At 39.5% G+C, this 20,832-nt stretch overlaps 3 protein-coding genes across 6 annotated transcripts; 1 reads left to right on the top strand and 2 right to left on the bottom strand.

Annotated features, from left to right (window-relative positions):
- Positions 1-459: 459 nt before the first annotated feature.
- On the bottom strand, positions 460-10,269 carry LOC110782730 (DExH-box ATP-dependent RNA helicase DExH12-like). 4 transcript variants are annotated; one of them, XR_008932690.1, is made up of 7 exons: positions 10,045-10,269; positions 6,711-9,660; positions 5,177-5,566; positions 1,789-5,072; positions 1,537-1,669; positions 1,271-1,414; positions 460-785 (listed from the first exon to the last, which is right to left on the bottom strand). XR_008932690.1 is itself a non-coding variant. In XM_021986957.2 (4 exons), the coding sequence occupies exons 2-4, from the start codon at positions 9,654-9,656 to the stop codon at positions 1,890-1,892; spliced, it is 6,519 nt and encodes a 2,172-aa protein (XP_021842649.2). In that variant the 5' UTR covers positions 9,657-9,660; positions 10,045-10,269; the 3' UTR covers positions 1,495-1,889. The 4 variants fall into 4 exon arrangements, 1 of the variants encoding a protein (XP_021842649.2); XR_008932688.1 differs by having other exon boundaries at positions 1,515-1,669; XR_008932689.1 differs by lacking the exon at positions 460-785 and having other exon boundaries at positions 1,213-1,669.
- A 4,417-nt stretch (positions 10,270-14,686) lies between these two features.
- LOC110782613 (uncharacterized) lies at positions 14,687-19,186 on the top strand. Its single transcript, XM_021986779.2, has 4 exons — positions 14,687-14,996; positions 16,637-16,737; positions 16,849-17,119; positions 17,674-19,186. Exons 1-4 carry the CDS (start codon positions 14,942-14,944, stop codon positions 17,676-17,678), a joined length of 432 nt encoding a protein of 143 aa, XP_021842471.1. The 5' UTR covers positions 14,687-14,941; the 3' UTR covers positions 17,679-19,186.
- Positions 17,715-19,040, bottom strand: LOC110780705 (UDP-glycosyltransferase 79B2-like). The gene has a single exon (XM_021985039.2). The coding sequence runs from the start codon at positions 19,038-19,040 to the stop codon at positions 17,715-17,717; it is 1,326 nt and encodes a 441-aa protein (XP_021840731.2).
- Positions 19,187-20,832: the final 1,646 nt, after the last annotated feature.

A 20,832-nucleotide genomic window follows, 5' to 3' on the forward strand; every position in this document is an offset into this window, starting at 1 on the left:
CCCAACTTTTGGGAATGAAAAACAATTATTGACTAGCCCTCTACCCTTAATTGGAGCATGCAGAGCGAGGGGACTATTCAGTTGTCAGTGGCCGGCGGGTGGGGCACTTGGTAATTCACCTAAAAAAAACATGCAAAAATGAGATTCAAGACTTCTAACAAAAAAATATGTAGTTAAAGAAATTGGTGGTCAAAGTTGTGTATTGGCAAGCGTGTCCGGTCAAAACAGGTCGAGTATTAAGGGACGAAGGGAGTACTCTGTATGTGTTTACCTAGTTATACCACTTCTACATAATGCTCCTGTCCTCTTAAGCTACATTACGCAAAATGTAATATGTATTGATAGCTAGTATGAAAGTAAGAATAAACATTGATTAAGACCCTGAGAAATTGTTAGTCAGGGCTCGGAGAATAACGTATGGTCCTAAAAATTGAGGGTGAATGGAAGATCCTATACAAGTTATATAACACGTAGGGAATAGATTTAGATGATAATGATATGGTTAGCCAAGAAAGTAGTTGGTCTTACATGTTCATAGACACATTATGTTGTACGTTGAACCAATGATATCTTACTTATGTACAAGATCTAGAGTTACACTTAAATGGTAAAAACAATAATTGTGATTTAATTGTACTTGGTCATGTTTTGCAATATGTTCTGCAGTTCAGGTACATCCATATAGTGTTGTAGTATAATGTCCATCTGTAGACACAAATTCACCAAGTTGTAGTACTAGCCCCTTATTCCTTGCTGTTTATAGGGGGCGATTTTGAAGCCTCTCACTGATGAATAAAATCACTTGATAGCTTAGCTTAGTTAACAGTCACCAGATTTTAGAACGCAATAGCACAAAAAAGTTGCTTCTGATTAAAGAGTACTCCCTCCGTCCCTTAATACTCGCACCGGTCAAACCGGTGCGGAGTTTAAGACATTTGAATTGACTTATTAATTTAATGGGTGTTAGATGATAGTGGGGTATTTTTTTAGTATAGTTAGTGGGAAATGTGCAAGAGGTGGGGAGTGGTGAGTGGAGGTGTGAATTTTTAAATGATTTTTTGTAGGGAATAGGGGTGTAGGTGGGGTTAAAAAGTAAGTGTGAGAAATAATATAATATTGGTATAAATTTCCATTTATAGAAACGGTGCAAGTATTAAGGTACGGCCCGAAAAGGAAAGCGGTGCGCGTATTAAGGGACAGAGGGAGTATGTATGAAAACATGGTAATAAAACGACTCACTTTATCCAGAATTAATCACACAAGGGCATACCTCGAGTGATAGACGACCATAAAGCATGAAGCCCATTACTTCATTCAGCTTCAAATAAACAATTGCTGCTTACTAGCTTCATATAGACCATTTACTAAGTTACTACTCTTCCTAAAACACCAATACGTTTCTCTTTCAACATGACTGGAGAGTCGTGCAAGAACCACATGTAGATTGGAAAAACCAAGTAATAATTAGGGAAAGAAAGAAAAAGAAAATGTAAATGAACAAAAAGTTAAGTTACCGGATATATAAAACCCCAAAACCTGTCCATTAGCAGAATAACACAGTTTATACTTTATAGCACTGCCAGATCCTACAATCAGGAGCCACCATTAACAGCAACAGCAACAGCAGCTGCATATTAGACTTAACATGCAGCAAAAGTGTAGCATTTCCCTGAAAATACAACCACCAAATATTTTCAAGACATTATTCATCAGAAACTGCGTATACGTCAGACGGTAATAATAGTCATAATCTTCAAAAGCCACAAAAGTGTTCAAAAAGAGACGTACTAAGTAGTGGTTCTAAACAAGAAGCAGATTATACTACTATAACAGGATCAGTCCGCATTACTAGTCAGGCAGCCATTGAAAGGAATACAGAGCTCCTCCTTTCAATTGCCATCTTCAACTGCTACAGACTCTTTGACATCGATTGTAAAATTATACTCCTGATCACACCCCAGGTACGAATCACACATGTAATACAAAGTGTAAGTCCTCTTCCCCGCATCAGCAGGCGCAACAAAATCAAGCTTGACTTTTGACTTCCGTTGTAACGTAACCCTCTTAATAGCTAGCAGCTGGTTGCTCTTTATGTCACCCACCACCAACCACCAGCCTTCTTCTTTTGCTTTGGGGTATCTAAGAGCATCAACGGCCCCCACTTCTGACCTCCCTTCGAGATCTCGTTCAAGGGCAACCACCATTGTGACATCTTCCCCAGCACTGATGTTGTCACTATCAACCACCTCATAAGTCATATCAATGTTTGGGAAACGATTACAGAAACGGGCTATATCCAGCAACTGTGAATCAGACATCTGCAGCAGATTCTGCCTCTCATCGTCCTCCATTTCCACCAGGTCAAAGACTGTCTCAATGGCTTTACCTGGGTTCTCTTGACATCTCTTAGCTAAGTCCTTGGTGAAATGTGGTAGCTGCAACAACATGGAATCTCGCTCCCACATACCCTGTGTCACCATCTGACTTACTTCCATAGCAAGAAGAGCAAGATTTAGCCAACCATTGCTGGAAATAACATCAACCATAGCCTGAAGCAATCTACTAGCTGAAAGGAGCACTTCACGCTGGTCAGCAGCCAAGTTACCACCAACTGGATGCCTTGAAAAGTGGGCTTGCAGCAGCGCATTTGCTTTTACATGTGGATCAGTGTACTTTGGATTCTCAAAAGAGAATCTTTGATGATGTAACATTTTGCGAATTAAGTCATCCTCCCCGGGACGTACTGGCAGTTGTGAATACTCTGAAGCTGAAGCCAAAATCTCAAGAAGACCTTTCAACTTTGTTTTAGAGGTCAAGGAGGAACTGAATCGTTCAATTGTGGTATAACTGATGTAGTAATATGATGCAATCATGCCAAGGTTCAAAGGAGAGAGATCCATGTCATCTTCAATAGAAACACATTTACTTGCTTCAAGATCACTCAACGTGTTCTCCACCAGCTCTGATAGGTAATCTGATAGATGCCTATGGCTCACACCCTGAAGATTGTAGTAATTAGGATTCTGAGCAAGCCTCCTGTACATAAATGTCCATGTGAGATAATCCACAGCATCTTGCTTATTCTCAATCACTCCAACTACAATTTCTGCATTCAGATTGTCATGAAGGTAGTGGTGCAAATGGCTTTCCACAGGGAATGCTTCATACAAGAACTTCTTGTAGTATTCCTTCCGTGGAGCATGGCAGAGGATAACACACTTTCCAGATTTGTCTAACAAAGGCCGACTAGCATGACCCATCATCTGCAACAGATCAGTGACTGGATAGTCCGTGTGAGCATTTTCTTTCCCATCATAGTACTGAGTTCCCATTACCACCACCAAATGTGCCAACAAAGGTACTCCCCAGCACATTGAACTAGTCATAACACAAACTTGGATCCACCCAGCTTCAAATAACTGTGAAACAATCTCTTTATCAGTGCTAACTAATCCTTCATGCAAAAAGCCCACACCATAGCTTAGAGTGGTCTTCAGTGTTGAATCCTTGATTTTATCAGTAAAAGGCTCCAGCTCCTCAGATGAATGCAATAAAAATATTGGCTTCTCTCCACTATCTGCACTAGCATATGTGACAAGATCAACTGCAGTAAGCGAAGCATGCTTCCGAGTTGGAACATATACTATAGCAGGTTTCCCATTCTTAGCATGTAAGGAAATATTTGTGTAGGTTGGCTTGGTCATAGCCTGCATTCTTGCCTCAAAATTAGCTATATCTATTCCCTGAATATGAATCTCAAGAGGCACAGGACGAACCCCTGGTGGAAAATTGAAAAGACCATGTGACGAAGCGCCTATCCACTCACCAAGGTCCTTAGCATTAGCAAGAGAGGTTGATAGAGCAACAATACGAATCTTGTTCTCCACTTGACTCGCTATGTATCGCATCCTAGAGACTATCACTTCCAGCACAGGACCACCTTGACCACCAATCAGATGAAGCTCATCAATGACGAAAAGGCTGACTTGCTGAACATACTTTCTTTGTTTCCAGCGTCGAGATAAAGCATCCCATTTCTCAGGAGTACTTATTATTATCTGCCCTTTCTCAAGTAACTTCAGGTCAGTTGTTGTCTCACCCGTAAGTTCAACCACTCGCAAACCAAGTCCTCTTCCAAATTTCCTTTCCCAATCACGGTAACGTTCCTTGGCAAGAGCTTCAATAGGTGCTATATAGACAACACGCATGGTGCTATCAGGACCTTTTTGGTGGTTCCGCAAGATAGCAAACTCAGCACATATCGTCTTTCCACTACCCGTTGGCGCAGCAACCAAAACGTTGTCATCTGCGTTGTACAGAACTGTGAAAACCTGAGTCTGGACGGGATTAAAGTGCCTAAATTCTTGATATAAGGCTTCATACGACGGATTTCTCAATGCAGTCACGGGCAATGGTTGCAAGTCCAACAATTCAGTTGGCGGAGGATACTTCTCGGGCAAAATAAGATGCCTAAAAGAAACAGGCAAAACAGTCTGTGATCCCAACCATCTATCAGAAACAACGTGAATAAAATATTGTGGGGGTAAAGGCTCTGATATTTCCACAGTGAAACTTAGTGTATGGTCCTCATCAATATATTGCTTCTTCAGCATGAAATATTCATGATGAAGAATGTATTCACCATCATTATCCTCCACAATAACCCAAAAAGGCTCCACATATCCATGAACCTTGTCATCCCACATGAAATCTGGTGTAATTGTAAGCTCCACTCCTAAAACAGAGCGAGTAATTGGCTGCACATGTGCTGCAAGGTTAAGCTTTGGGAACTGGTGAATAAACTTATGAAGCGTCCTTCCCATCTTCTGTTGTCTTATGAGCTCCCCCAGTTCTTGAGAGGAAAGGTCATAAAACCTTTCCCAAGCCAGTTCCTTCTTCTCCAATTTCATCAAAGTTTCGCTAGATATTCCAGTAAACTGACGGAGTGGTGTCTGGACACCCCACATCCTCTTCTGAACCATTTTGCACAAATTCAAGGCCTTCTCTGCCAATTGGGCCCATCCTCGTTTCAAGATTATCTCAAAAAGTGCTCTCATAAGACGCGCTGCACTCTGCATCAATTCAAAAGCCAAAGTAAGCAACTTTAGACAGAGGTCTATAAAGTACAGACATTAAAATATCGTTCACCTATTCATAAAGCAGCATACGGGCATACCTGTGTTATATAAACCATGTCTGATGTCAGAGACAGACCTTCAAGCTTCAACTGGGAAATATATGCTTGAAGTAGAACATTAATCTTAGCGCTGGGCTCTTCTAAGCTCTCTTTAACAGGGATCGGAACACGTTCCAAAAGCTTGGCCAATTCCACCTTCTCATCTTGCCTAACTGTAACATATTTAAATTCCTCACTGAGGGAGAATAGCCGGCAGAGCTCAATGTCACCCATGGTTGGCTTTAAGTGCTCATTGTAAGTGGATATTGTCCCATGTGTAATGTAATAGAAACTGGCAATCCTTCCCAAGTCAGTTACCTGGAAGTAACCACTCTTTCGATCATATTTTATCAAGTTATTTTTGTCCAAAATAGTTGCTGCCGAATGAATCTGAAAAATTAACAAAGTAACATAAGCTAACAGCTGTGAAAGGCTTTCACCAAAGTTATTCGTAATGAAATCAAAATCATCAATAACAACACCAAGAGGTAACAACAATGTATAACACTACAATTGTAGAAAAATCTAGAGTGCTTGAATAAACCATCAACTAAATGTTCACGGTGAAAAATTACAGTTGCCAAGTGAACTTTACCAAGTGTTAAGCCATGCCAAGATAGAGACTTGTATTCAATTTTTGTTGAGGAAACCAAAGAACTCTCCTTTAACCTAGTGTAAGACTATTAAACAAGAAATACATAGCATTAAGTATAATTACAGTTGTTTATTCAAGGCTATCCTCCAAAATAAATTCACTACACTCCTTTTCAAACTTGTTAAACTTACCAAATATTAGAAGTTGACTATACAGTTAAGACATTAAAACTTGGACGATGATTTGAATTAAGATCATCAGGAAATTTCCAGTTCCATACTCCCAAGTCCCAACACCCCCCTACATACAGAGCCCTGGGTTTGGTCAATTTTCCAGAGCACTGGAAAAGTGCCAAATTGACACAAATTGAAGCTTCATTACTACTTACTTCATACCAAGCACACTCAACCCCAAACAGAGAAGGAAAAAAAAGAGATAAAAGGAATTCTCCAACAGCCTACAGATTAAAAATATCATTAGTTTAAAAATATCAGTTCACCTGCACACATAGCAATTTAAGGGTATATACTTGGGCCAGTGGGCCTAAATGAGGTGTGTATCCAAAGGACAAGGAATTGAAGTTTTATGAACTACAGCTAATTACTTTCTCTTAAAATCTTCCCATTTTGCCTGACAAGCACATGTTGAGAATTGCATTACGTTTCAGGATATTTTCAGACAGAAGAAAGCTGTATTCCCATTTTAAAAAAAAAATTGAAGGTGTCATCAAAGAACATACATGATCTAATACTTCATTATTTCAAATAAAACAACCATCATTTTCTAGCTAAGGACTGTTAATTGGACGTCTTAAACAACAGAAAAACAAGTACACGGGGAAAAATAAGCACAGGTATGACGTATCAGATGCAATGATTTGATAGCAAGAAAATAGCAAAAAGAAGAAGGAAACAGTGATATGTTAGAACAGAGGCTTACCAGGTCAGCTCTCCTCTCTTCCAGTGTAAGATCCCTATCGAGCACATCAGGTGCTAAACCATAAAGAGTAGGATTACGTAACATCCGGATGTACAGGTATGTGTAACCAATCCAATTGAGGGCTTCTCTAGCATTTTGAACAGTGCCAAGAACAATTTCTGCATTCAACTGATCAGCCAACCTTGAAATAAACTGGCTTTCAATAGGAAGTTGTTGATTCATCAAAGAAAGATAGAATTGCAATTCAGTATGGCCAGTAATGATTATTCCCTCTCCATAAGTATCATACTGCGGTCTACCAGCACGCCCAAGCATCTGCATGACATCAAGAGGACTCAATTCCGTCCAAGCTCCCTTTTCAGGATTATAAATCTGAGTTCCCTTAATAATTACCGAGTGTGCGGGCAAATTGACACCCCAAGCAAGGGTGGCTGTAGAAACTAGGACTTGCACGTGACCATCACCAAACAGTACTTCCACAAGCTCGCGGTCAGCCCTATTCATCCCAGCATGATGAATTGCAAAGCCGTAAGGCAAGAGATCTTTGAGGTCATTATTCTTGACCAAATCGGTATGATCATGAAGAATCTCACGACTCGCACTATCCTCTTTCAAAAATTTGCCAAGGGTATCCTTAGCCAAAGCTGTGTCCCTTATTGCACGAGCAGTCTTTGCAGTCTCTTTTCTTGAGTGAACAAAAACAAGAACCTGGTGCTTTCCAGCCACAGCCATCACTTTCTCATAGCAAATATCGTTCATCAACTGGAATCTCTGCAGTGGCTTCTTCACATTGATTCCAATGTACTGCTGTGCAAGCGGGCAAGGTCTATAGCTGTTGTCAAAGTGGAACATCCCTTTTTCTACATCAACCCTCAAGAACAATGCCACGTCCTCGTAGTTCGGAAGGGTGGCTGATAACCCAACTAATCGGATATTATCTTTTGTTGTTTCAATTTGCCTAACTGTCCTTGCAACAATACTTTCCAGCACAGGGCCTCTGTTGTCATGGAGCAAATGTATCTCATCAATGATAAGAAGTTTGACAAGCTGAGTGTATGTTCGATCACCTGACTTCCTTGTTATAATATCCCATTTCTCAGGGGTCGTAACAATTATCTGTGTTTCATCTATCTGTTGCTTGGTTAATGACTGATCTCCACTTAACTCTTTCACGTTCACACCATAATGCTTCAACCGGTTTGACAAATTACCGACCACTTCAGCCACAAGAGCTTTCATCGGAGCCACATATACAATCTTATAACTGCTGTGGTCAAATGATCCATCTGGTGCCCTGTTCAACGCAATCTGCTGCAATATGGTTAGGACAGCAACATTAGTTTTTCCCGCACCAGTTGGAGCACAGAGAAGAATGTTTTCAGCTGAAAAGAGTGCAGTTTGATAAACTTTACTCTGCACCCTATTCAGTTGTGTCATTCCTTCAAAAGCTGGTTGCGCCCATTCTGGCATTGCAGATATCTTCACGAGTTCTTCACCCTTCTCAAGTGGCTTGGCTTTTAATGCAGGAATATGAACTTCCTCATATCCTTTAGCCTGATGACGAAAGGATCCATCTGGAAGTATAGTCTTCTTATTTGCCATGAAACGACCACCCTGGTTGAAAGCAAGGTTATCCAGATCAAGCACTTGGCGTTGCCCATTCAACCAACCATTATCGACATCTCTATCAGTCAATCCTCTATGGCCACGGTCCCCATCAACTGCATTCTCATCCTTTAAACGACGAGCCTCCTCTCTTATACTCTTCTCCAGATTCTTCTGCCTCTCCTTGGCAGTAGCCCTGGTGGCATGCAGCTGCTCCAGGATGGCAACCAAATCTGCACCAGATTCCATCATTTCTTCTTCAATCCTTTTCCGTTCCTCCTGATCTTCAGCTCGCGCCAAGCGGGTACACCACACAATTTTTCGCCTATTACGCACAAGGAACCTGACAAGGTTGAACCTATCATAGTCAAGTTTAGTCAAAAGCGTATTCTCAATCTCCCTATCCTCCCCTTCAGCAAGCAATTTAAGTGCATCTTCAGCAAGATTCTGGCACTGTTGTGGATCAATCTGTTGATCATAGGCTTGAGAAATCTTCCTCTGAAGCCAATATGCATCAATGTCCTGAACATTCAGGTTCATACCCTCATCCGCATCTGGCATATCTTCATCGCCAATCCCACCACCCATTTGCATACCCCCTGCTGAATCGGTGATATCTTCATCCTCCTCATCATCATCCTGCACTGAACCAAAATCACTCTCATCGTCATCATCATCATTCTCCTCAAACTCCACTGCAACACCTACTTCATTATCAAGACCATCCCCATTAGCAGATGGGGCAGCTTCACCACCCTCTTGATAGTCAGTAATCATCTTCCCCGAATTAACCAAGCTATCAAACACAGAAGAAGGTATTGAATCCAGCATCTTCTCGATTTCAATCTTCTTGTCCGGATACTTAATAGCATCGTTCTTTAATACAGCCAAAATCTCATCAGCAGCACCGCTAACAATACTGAGAGGCAGCCCTCCCAGCTGCTGCTGAATGATACTTAGCATAGCTTCATACGCGGCCCGGGTTTCTTTTGTTTTCGGCTGGTAGACACCTTCTTCAGTGACATTAAGAACACTCTCCTCCTGCATACGGCGTCTCTTGCTCTGCCGAGCCGCCCCAGGCTCTGCGTTTATTTCTCTTTCCTTCTTCTTCTTTTGTGAAGATTTCTTCATTTTTTCCTCAAGCTCGGGAGGTCTTCCCTTGGCAACCCGGTCCCCAAACGATTTTGGGTCAATTTTACCATACAGAGACTCCGGCTCACCGGTGGGTTCGTGGGTATCCCTCGGCCGCGAATCTGTAGTGAGCACTAGACTCGAATTCGCTCTGTATTCATACTGCTTAAAACGTGCGTGTGCCTCCGCACCACCTCCCAGATTCGACATCTATCTACAAAGATGGAAAACAAAACAACGTACTAATTTAGGGTTCATTCAAAAAATCTAGGGTTTATACAAAAACCCAACAGAAAATATTTATTTATTTATTTAACAATTTGAAGAGCATCATATTAGGCAAAATCCATCAGACTAAACACTAAAAGTACAATAAAAAAAGTTCCAAAAAAAATACAATTATCCTCAAATTGAACAAATCATGGCACAACTTAGGTGTTCTACAGGCCCTTCCTTGAGCCAGTGCGCCCAAGAACAGGTGAACGGTGATTGTCAGAAAATCAAATCATATGAAAAAGGATAATACGAATTTCAATATTTTTGAAGCAATAATAAAATCAACAGAAAATTGATAAAAAAAACACTTGTAGATAATTACCGAGATAGCAGCAGAAGCAGAAGCAGCAGAGGTGGTTGGCAGAACGGCGCCGACTAGAGATACAACCACAACTACAACTATAACTATAATAACTACAAGATGCTGCTTTTGTTGTTAGGGTTTTACGAGGAGGAGGATGCGATTGCGGGAGGAGGAGGAAGGAGATGCAGAGGAAATGAGATACTATGCGATTTGCCAAATTTCGAGCTTGATTTTTAGGATTATTGATTTAATTTCATGTTTTTTTTGACGGGTTTTTAATTGACAAATTTACCAAAATTGACCTTTTATACAACGCGCGGATGGTGCAGCCGTGCAGGTGCAACAAAACGCAAAAATATTAAAACAAAATGCAAAAACAAAAAAAAAAACTAAACATAAAAAACATTAACCAAAACCTGAAAAGAACACTAAGGGTGCGTTCTGTTCACCTTAAAAAAATAAGTTTCAGTTCCAATAAGTTCAGATAAGTTTCAATAAATTCCAATAAGTTTCAATAAATTCAGATAAGTTCCAATAAGTTCCAATAATAATAATAATAATTATTAATAATAATAATAATAATAATAATAATAATAATAATAGTAATAATAATATTTGACTTTGTTAGCATTTGTCTTAGTTATTTCAATCATGTGTGAGTAGTCTATTTTCTAGGGTTTGGGGATCCATGAATTAATATGAAGGGATGATTGAATGTTGTTGACTATTAGTATTGTGGTTAATTCCTATTGATTGGTTTTATTTACTATGCAATTAGATTTGCGCAGGTTTAATTGTATTAGTCAAGCAATATCAAGTTAAGATTCGAGAGATGCAATTTGATGTTTAGGCTTGTGTCAATAGGTAGGATTAGAATTAATACGTAGCGAGAGCCCGTTAATTCTGAGTCTATGATTATTATCGATTCGAGAGAGCATGCTAGTCTAATTAACTGTTCTATTGATTGTTTTCAGTTGTCTATTATCCTGGATTGTTGTTCATTGGTGAACCTATGCCCTAGATCTTTTAATACCTGAATTCTTATTTGTTTAATTATTGTCGTAGTTTTAGTATCAAAACCAACCCAACTCTTGTTCGCAATAGTTTAGGCTTTATTCTCAGTAATAGAAAGAACGATGTTTCCCTGTGGATTCGATCCTGACTTCCCTTGCTACCTAGCTAGTGATTTTAGGTTTATCTTTGATTAGATGATACGACTTAAGCCTGTCACAACACTCAGGTAATCACCTATCAAACGAAGTCTAACCTCAAGATCACAAGATTGGGATTGTCCTCCCATAAATCGGGATGAGATGCTGAAAGTTGTACAAGGCCACTCGGAGAGCTAGAAACTGAAAATTGCATGGCCGTGCTCAGATGAATCATAGGCTATGATTATCTGTTTATTTGATCAATTGAACTCTGAAACCGAGAAATACCTCTTGACATAATAAGGATGACTACTCTTACCTTATGTTCATGAGAAAGCATCAAGCGACAAAGGAATTAGGCAATGCACACTTGTCCCTAAGGACAAGTTGGAGACTGAAGGAAATAATGCCCTTGGTCCAAGTATACATTTAATGCTAAAGTATAATAAATGCGGTTCAGTATTAATTAATTATGCAAGTTAATAATTCAGTTAGATCAAGTGAGTTGAATGCCTAGCTAGAGGTCGCTTCAGTTCAAGTGGAATTAATAATATTAATCCACAGCTTACTCTTGGCTGAACCCGTAGGGTCACACAAATAGAACGTGAACGAATCAAGTATTTAAGTGAATTAAATACTCTATTGATGAACATTCGGAAACGACGGATCTCGGTTCCAGTGGGAGCTGAAATCGTTAAAAGGCAAAATATGAATACTCCGGAAATGATGATATTGCCGGAAACAGAAATATGAATCATAACGTAAATATAAATATTATCCAAGTCGTAGATGTTGCCGGAAACGGAAACATGGTACGTATCGGAAAATATTATCGGAAATAGAAATACTGCTGGAATCGGAAATATTGCCGGAAACGGAAATATTAGCGGAATCGGAAATATTGTTGGAATCGGAAATAAATTCCGTAATCAAAAATATTAAATATTTGTTCGAAAATAAATTCCGGAATCGAAAATATTAAATATTGTTCGAATCGGAAACGAATTCCGGAATCGGAAAACGAATCGGAAGCGCGACGTACGAAATGATCGACGGACGAGCTTGCTAGACGCAAGGCCCAGCACGAAGCCAGGCCCAGCGCCTAGCGAAGCCTGTGCGCGCAAGCGAGCAGCAAGGCAGGCCCAACGCAGCGAGCAAGACAGGCCCAACAGCAGCGCCCATCAATGGGTCGCGTGCTGCCAGCGCCCAACCTTGGGCCAAGCCGAGCACCAGCGCCCCTTGTGAGCTGCATGGCTACAAGGCTTCGAACGACCAAGTCCTTGGTCGTTTAGGATTGCTTGCTTAATATCGTTGTCCTAATTCTACTCGAATTGAATGTTTTTGTTAAATCTGAAACACTTAGGTGTTTGATTAAACATTAAATTCTAATGATTTAATTCAACTAGAATCCTAATGGATTTAGTTATTGGAATCCTAGTAGAATTCTAAGTACGTTATTTCCACCCTATAAATACGTGGTTCATAATCACAATTTATACAACAATTCAATAAGTATTCACATAGATTAAGTTCAAGTAAGAATTTAATAATTTGCCTAAATTAATAATTAAGCTTTCCGAATAAACATAATACCTTAAAGAATATCCTAATTGGTTGAATCTAAGGCGGATCCGAACGTGTTGTGGACTATCTACGGAGGGGGGGACATTTGGAGTCCTAATCTTGTTCTTGTTCGGTTCGGGAGCAGCTAGGGAAGACACGCATCACATGTATGTACCCTAAATTATGCTAATTGACTATGTGGCAATGAATTTGGATTCCTTGCTTTATGGTTTTTCCGCATGAAATATATTGTTTATATTTGACATAACCTAATAGTGTCGCCCCTCCGTAGAAAGTCCACAACACGTTCGGATCCAGCTTAGGTTCAATCAACTAGGATATTCACTAAGGTTTTATGCCTCGGGTTAGGCTATAAACTATGTTCTCCCTTGAACACAATCTAAGTAAAGAATATGATATGGGTACGTTGTTGAATTATGAGGGCTAGCCTCATATTTATAGAGTAGGAAATAAGGAATTTGAATCCCATTAGGAGAACAATTACCAATCTAATTAGGATTATAATTATTAATCAATTAGAGTTATAGGAATAATTAAACTCCTAATAATCCAATTCTAGTAGGACTAGGAAAACCAAACTTAACACCCAAGTTACTTGGCGACTAACGCACAAGCCTTGGTGCACAAGGACTCGCCACCAACGCAGCCTTGCAGGCCCACGCTGGCGCGCTCCTTGGCTTGGCCCAAGCGAGGCTCACTGCTGGTCGTGGCCCATTGCTTGTTGTTGCTTGGTCGTGGCCCATCGCATAACACGCCAGCACCATTGCTGGGCGCTAGGCCTAGCGTCGGCGCTGGGCCTTGTGCTCAGCGTCGTCGCTGGGCCTTGTGCCTTGCGATGTGCGTGCGGCCTTTGCTTGTCGAGTGATGAGTCGGCTCGCTTGCCGGCTTGTCGCTCGTCGAGCTTCTGATTCGTTTTCCGATTCCGGTATTTATTTCCGTTTCGAACAAAATTTACGTTTCCGTTATTATTTCCGATTCCGGTAATAATTTCCTATTCCGACAATATTTCCGATTCCGGTAATATTTCCGTTTCCGGCAATATTTCTATTTCCGATACGAATCATGTTTCCGTTTCCGGCAACATCTACGACTTGGATAATATTTATATTTTCTTCATGAACCATATTTCCGTTTCCGGCAATATCTTCATTTCCGGAATATTCTTTACTTTGCCTTTTGACGATTTCAGCTCCCACGGGAACCGAGATTCGTCATTTCCGAATGATCATAAATAGAGTACTTAATGAATAATATATTTACGTAAATACTTGATCCGTTCACGTACTATTTGTGTGACTCTACGGGTTCAGTCAAGAGTAAGTCGTGGATTAATGTTATTAACTCCACTTGAACTGAAGCGGCCTCTAGCTAGGCATTCAGTTCACTTGATCTCACTGAATTATTAACTTGTTAATTAATACTGAACCACATTTATTAGACTTAGCATTAAATGCATAAATGCAAATTTGGACCAAGGACATTATTTCCTTCACATTATGCTGTAAAAAAAATGGTATACTTGAGCGAAGTACGGATTATATACTTCTATACTAAGAGCAATTAACAATTTAAATAGAAAAAGTGATAGTAATTTAAATTTTACAAGTAACTAATTAGGAGTTATGAAAATTTGTATAGTATCGCAATGTATTATATTATCAATAAAATGCATATAAATTTCCTAATTGTTCAAATAATTCAGCTGCATGATTAACATTTACTTTTGCCAAACAATTATTGTAATAGGTAGCTTATCAGTTTTAGCTACTTTCAGAGTTTCAGGTACTTATCAGTTTCACTGGCCACCTTCTCAATTTCATGCGACTTATCAATTACAGGTCTAGTTCAGCTAATGTTGCCAAACATAGCCTTATTGTTGCTCTTAACAATCCCCACCAAAGGGGCATATCAGGCATTTCAGTTCCCCACACGTATCAGATTCGCCACATCTCTTGTCCTTTACCTTTCTCTCTCCTTCCATGAACTCATTATCAGCGATTTCTAGGGTATTCTCTCTGTCTCCCCTAAATTGAAGAAAGGTTTTGGCGCCAATTCAATCCTGAAATTGGTGTCAATTGCGCTAATTAAAAACTTAAATTAACGTCAATTGATAAAGAAGGTCGTTGTGAATTGGGCTTAATCGCCCTTAGAGTGTGCAAATCGATGATCGTCATTGTTCCATGGACCAATCTTCACTGCACTCCACTTCCGCTGTTGAAGAAGATGATGAGTGGGGTATGCCCCTTTCCTCTTTCTTGCTAATTTTAAATGCTTATGTAATCTTTAACTTGTTTTTAGCGGATTATTGAACTTGCAATATATGATTTTATTTGTTTTGGCAGCAAGAAATGATTTTGTTTGTTGCAGATTAATTGTTTACAGTGGTTTTGAAGCAATGAATTTCATGTTAGGGTATCGATTTTTCCAGTTTGATCATTAACTTTTTTTTGCATCGGTTTAATGTTGAGGTTGAGAAATTTTCTGGCCGTTTGTAGACATTGACACGAATTTGTCCCTATGACGAAAACAACACTTAGTTTCCAACTTTTATGTGATGAGGTAATGTGAGAACTGAGAAATCGGGTATTTTAGGCTTTCACTCACGCTTAGGTTAACTATTTGATCTGCATTCTTGTGTGTTTGGCCATTAGATTTTGATTTTGTTGAACTCATTTTTGAGGTTATTAAGAAAACTGATGAAATGGATATTTCAACAACACAAGAATAGTCCATAAAGACTCAAGGGTTACTGATGTTTCTTTTATTGATTGTAGTTTCTTTTGGTTGTCGTAATCAAATTAATGTTGACCTAAAACTAGTTAGGTGGTATATCCTACGGCTTCTTGGTCTTGATCTTTGATAATCTTACTGCATGTATTACTTTATCGATCAATATAAGTTCTCTTTAATTGAAAAAACTTAATGAGTATTCAAGTCTATGCATTCTCTTCTGTAATCCGTAAATCACATCAGTTTTTTCCCCTTTCTTTCGCCTACGTGTTAGACGCTTCTTTGACCAAATGAGACAATTTAGACACCACTTTTGGTGTGTCAGTAGTTCACAACAAGGGCTTTGCATTTTTCATATCAAAGAGAAATAGTTTAATCAAAAGATGTTGGGAAGCCGGTAGTTGATTAAGAGATTTCACTACTTTTGGCTAGGGCATCTCAATATTTGTATTGTTGTTTCACATCATGCATTCATACTATAAGATTGACGACACCTATACGGCTATACATCACGACTTCACCTTTCATGTTGCCTATTTCAAGGTATATGCAACCTTGGTCAATAATGGAGAAGTGAGTTTTTAAACAGTAGGAACCTTGTTTGCTTTAGTTGGCTTGCATTTCCATACCCTGCAACTAGAAACTTGGAACATGGAAACTGGTACTTCTACCTCCCAAAGGATGAGCTGTTTTAGCAATTACCATGAATACTGAAAACCAATTCTTTCAACCGCTCAGACATCCATCTCATTGCCCACCCTTATGCCTCATCATAATAAAGTTTCTTGCTGGAAATTATCCATTATTGATTGACCGTTTGATTTGACAACTTGTAAATGCCGTTTCATGACGATTTCATGTTGCACATCAAGTTCATACGGAGTGTCTCATTGAGTTTCAAAAGCACGCTTACCAGCGAAAACCTCTGCCACAACTATCTTTGATTTGAGAATTTGGAAATTGGAAAATGTCCTGTCCATTTTTGTCCTTAGAAGACATTTTAATCTTATCTTGCTGAAGTTTTATGTGCGAGCTTCTCATTTTGCTGTTGCTTCTATACTTGTAATTAGGCTGGCTTTGTGTTGTCAAGGGCATTGTTTTTTTCATTGTGTTCTTTCTTTAATTCATTCTCATTCTGCTTCCAGACACTGATGGATTTGTAATTCCAAGCTTGGGAATAGAGAACCCTGACCAAATTGACTCCGAGCCTCCTACTGTAGAGGTCACCAAGTCTCCTCCCTTGAAGGTAAACCTTTAGACATATTCTTTTCTTTTTTTCTTGTCTGTATTCCTTGGTAGCTTGACAGATCAAACTTACCAACTCTTATTGCTTGTAAAAAAAAATCTGGATGGTCAGGATAAGCTAGAAAAAATTTACTTGGGACCCCACGGAGCTCCACCTCAACAGAAGCAACAAGAACCAAACTTGACAAACCGTAAGCAGCGTTTCAAACAGAAGCTCAAGGAAGCAGACAAGAGGATTGGCAGCACAGGGCGAGAGAACAGACTCGAGAGTTTAAGAGAGCTTGTTGGTGGGAGTGGCAAGTCGAGTGGAAAGATGGCCAAGGGTTCGTCCAAGGATTGGCTTGACCCACACTGTGATGAGTCTCTGTTTGATGGACGAAGTGGTTAGTAATTATATAATTTGCAAGCTTGAGATTACTTTTCGTACATTTACTGGTTTTGTTTTGTAGAATCTTTGAACCTATTTGCGTTGCAAAGGGTATTGCTGGTATAGGCATGGTGCTGGTGCACCTTGATAATAAACCTGGTTATAACGTTTGTTTTGCTTCTTTTGGCTTATCTGCATCAGCTGCTAATATCCAATGGGTTTGGACAGTATACTTCTTAAATCATCTGCTATAGCCGTTAGTAGTCCCTAGTTCCTGCAGTTTAGCCTTCAAATTTTCCTTATTTATGGCGTCTAGATTATATGAATTGCATAGTATTAGGGGTTTACTCGGGCATTATCTTCTGTTTCATCCACCTTATATGTCTCATCTTTTTTTCAGTAGGCGAGATGGTAGTAGGTTACATTGTGCTAGAATGGACCATATATCGTGCCTTGGTCTTGCGCCATTATAATTTGTTGACGGACATTTACAGTATTTCTGATGACTTAAGCAATGAGATGGATAGGCGTCCTGATTACGTAGTATCAATTTTTTTTTTGACATAACAGATTAATTTTATTGACGCTCTTGGCGAATTACAAAACAAAAATTAAGGAATAAGGGCTTGTAAATCCTTGATGAAGTTGTCAATGTAGTCGGTGATAAAGCCTGGGCTAATCAACATACTTCTGCATTTAGCATGATTCTTCCTCACTACATGACTTACATCACTATCTTGATCCATCACTCTGTTGATGGCTTCACATAGACCTTGCTTTGACACCCACCCGTTCTGTTGTCGCTCCACCTTCACACCCACCTTGAGCTCATCTGCCATCAAGTTGGCGTTCAGAGTTTGGTCTGGCAGCTGTGGGAGTAATACCAGCTGACTTTCACTACTTAACCCCTCCCACATGGACGAAGACCCACAATGGGTCACAAAGCACCCTAACGATGGGTGCGCCAGTATTTGCTGCTGCTGCACCCACCCACCGTGAACCACCCCTCTCCCGCTAACCCGATCATTATACCCTTCTGGAAGCAGCTCCTCCAAGGTGGCACAACCCACAGGAGGCTTTACAGCCATCAAGAAGGGATGTCCTGTCATTTCCAGGCCAATAGCCAGCTCCTGCAGTTGGGGTGCGTCTAAGACATGCTGACTACCAAGGCAGACAAAGATCACTGACCCGGGGTCGTACCTGGCTAGCCACTCAGCCCAGTGAGTCTCCAACGGGGGGGAGAGTTGAAGATCAGGCAAGGCGTGGCCAGTGACAAGGACAGGCTTGTTAAATGTAGCAGCAACACGGTCACAATATACCCCTTCAATCTCCCTGAAGGTGCGGATGGCTATTGCATCCGCAGATGAGAGGGAGATGACAGACCGTTCAAGTAAGGTAATCCCTTCCCCAAAATAGGGTGATGAGTCCTTGAGACACCACCCAGGGACATTATTGACTGGCCTTTCAGGTTCAGCTGCTTTTGGAAGGAGGCTAGGCCTGACAAAGGACAGAGAAATAGCACATACAATGTTGTATGACACTGACTTGATCCCGAGCTTGCTAGCAATATCGGGTATCCAATGGGCCATGTCGTAGAGGACAAAGTCGGGCTTGTGGGTTGATAGGATAGACTCCACGTCAGGCCTAGTGCGGTCCATGGAAATGGACAGATCGCCATGTTGGTCGAGGGAGATATCCGCAGTTGTCTGAGTGGCAGGAGGGAGAGTTTCGAGGTGTGGGACAGTGATTGAATGGAAATTAATGAGAGAAGGGTGAAGGTTTAGTGGGTCCAACTGAAGCTTAGCTTTGTCAGGAAGCAAGAAGGTGATTTTGTGGCCTTTCTCAGCAAGTTTATTGGAAAGGTGTAGGTAAGGGATAAAATGTCCAAAGGCAAACCATGGGAACATCACTATCCGCAGCTCTTTCTCTCTACCCATGTTTTTTTTTTCTTAATTAATTTGTAATTATTATGAGTGTTGATTTTAAGGAGCTAGTTCTTCAAAATACATGGAGCTCGTGAGCCTCGTGTTACACTTAATGGTACCACATGGCCACATATGGGTGTCATGACTTTGACTCATTATACGTTATATTTTTACTATTTAAATAAGGTAGTCGATATAAAATAAAACTAGCTTTTGGCCCGTTCTAAGCACGGGCTATATTTAAGGAAATTCAATTGAAAAATGGTAAATTGACATACCAAAATGATAAAGGTATAAATGTTTAATACTTCACTACAAACTTTCACTAATAATTTTGATAGTACGTAGACAAACTAAAATTTTCAAGATATATTGGGTGGAAGGATTACTTTTATGGAATATGTTATGAGCTCCCACAAGACCACAAATACATTCTTAGTTTAGGAGTAATGCTTTTATCCAAGGGGTTTTAAAAAAAAAATGAGAATAAGAGAAATATGCTAGTACGGAGTAACTAAGCTAAGCATATGTATTATTTGGATTAAACCAAAGAAATCCACAAATCTTTAATATGCTAAGAAATTCACGATTGTTGTTTGTTGAATTAAAAAATTATGTTTCAATTCATGAAGTTTCGCACCCTATCCTTTGCATCACAATCAAGAAAACTACCAAAAAGGAAAATGACCTAAGAATTAAGAGTTGTTGGTCAAGCTAACCAGACGTGATATGTCAAAATTCTAGAAAATATCAAAGACTAAACCATTTTTTTAAAACTCGAAATTATGCTTACAGAGTTAGGGGTGTGGTAGTAGTAGGCAAGCCATGGGAATGTCACTATCCGCAACTCTTTCTCTCCATCCTTTTTTACTCTTTTATTCCCTCCGTTCCTAAATACGTGTCCAGTTCTCATTTATGGCGTTCCCTTTTATGTGTCCACTTTCCGTTTTTGGACATATACCTTTCCCACTTTTCTATACAATTTTCCAACTTTTCCATACACTTTTGCCACTTTTCTATACATCATTATTACCTTTTCTTACACATTCTACACTTTTTCCACTTTTCAATCACCACTTCCACTTTTATTTATACTTTATCAATAAACAATTATCTACTTTTTCCTTTCCAAAAAAAAAAAACATTCTCAATCATTACCTCTTACACACCATTCAATTTTATTAATTACCGTGTACATGTCCAAAGTAGACACGTATTTAGGAACGGAGGGAGTTTTAATTATTGAGAGTGTTGATTCATAGGTGTAAAACAAGCTACTCCCTCCGTCTCTTTTTGTTTTTTACGTTTTTCTTTTTGGGTATTTCAAAATGTTCTTTACATTTCCTTTTATATTATCACATGAATAACTTGGTATTCTATCAAAATTTGTGTCCAATTATTATTTTAACCAATCAAATTAATTGGGTCATTTAATCTTTCACACTTTTTCATTGGGACATTAAATTTTTTCTCATTTCCCAATATCAGAATTTTGATAAAAGTGAAAACATTATAAATAAACGTAATTTATCTCGTTTAAATAAAAAAATTGAGGGATTTCAATGCAAATTAATTATTCGTTAAAACGCGTGAAAAATACAAAACGTAAAAAACAAAAAGAGGCGGAGGGAGTAGTTTTTCAAAATACATGTAGCTCGTGCGCCTCGTGTTATTCTTGGTAATTGTAATGTAGTTGTTCAAAATACATGTAGCTCGTGCGCCTCGGGTTACACTTAATAATTGTAATGTAGTTCTACAAAATACATGGAGCTCGTGAGCCTCGGGTTACACTTATTAATTATGG

This window comes from Spinacia oleracea, chromosome 4, assembly GCF_020520425.1.
Source record: "Spinacia oleracea cultivar Varoflay chromosome 4, BTI_SOV_V1, whole genome shotgun sequence".
NCBI classification, from domain to species: Eukaryota; Viridiplantae; Streptophyta; class Magnoliopsida; order Caryophyllales; family Amaranthaceae; genus Spinacia; species Spinacia oleracea.

Coding starts and splice junctions, on each gene's coding strand:
- LOC110782730 (XM_021986957.2), bottom strand. CDS start 9,656: ATGTCGAATCTGGGAGGTGGTGCGGAGGCACACGCACGTTTTAAGCAG. Junction 5,567..6,710: donor AAGAGAGGAGAGCTGACCTG/GTAAGCCTCTGT, acceptor TTAATTTTTCAG/ATTCATTCGGCAGCAACTAT. Junction 5,073..5,176: donor ACATGGTTTATATAACACAG/GTATGCCCGTAT, acceptor GAATTGATGCAG/AGTGCAGCGCGTCTTATGAG.
- LOC110780705 (XM_021985039.2), bottom strand. CDS start 19,040: ATGGGTAGAGAGAAAGAGCTGCGGATAGTGATGTTCCCATGGTTTGCC.
- LOC110782613 (XM_021986779.2), top strand. CDS start 14,942: ATGGACCAATCTTCACTGCACTCCACTTCCGCTGTTGAAGAAGATGAT. Junction 14,997..16,636: donor TGAAGAAGATGATGAGTGGG/GTATGCCCCTTT, acceptor TTCTGCTTCCAG/ACACTGATGGATTTGTAATT. Junction 16,738..16,848: donor CCAAGTCTCCTCCCTTGAAG/GTAAACCTTTAG, acceptor CTGGATGGTCAG/GATAAGCTAGAAAAAATTTA.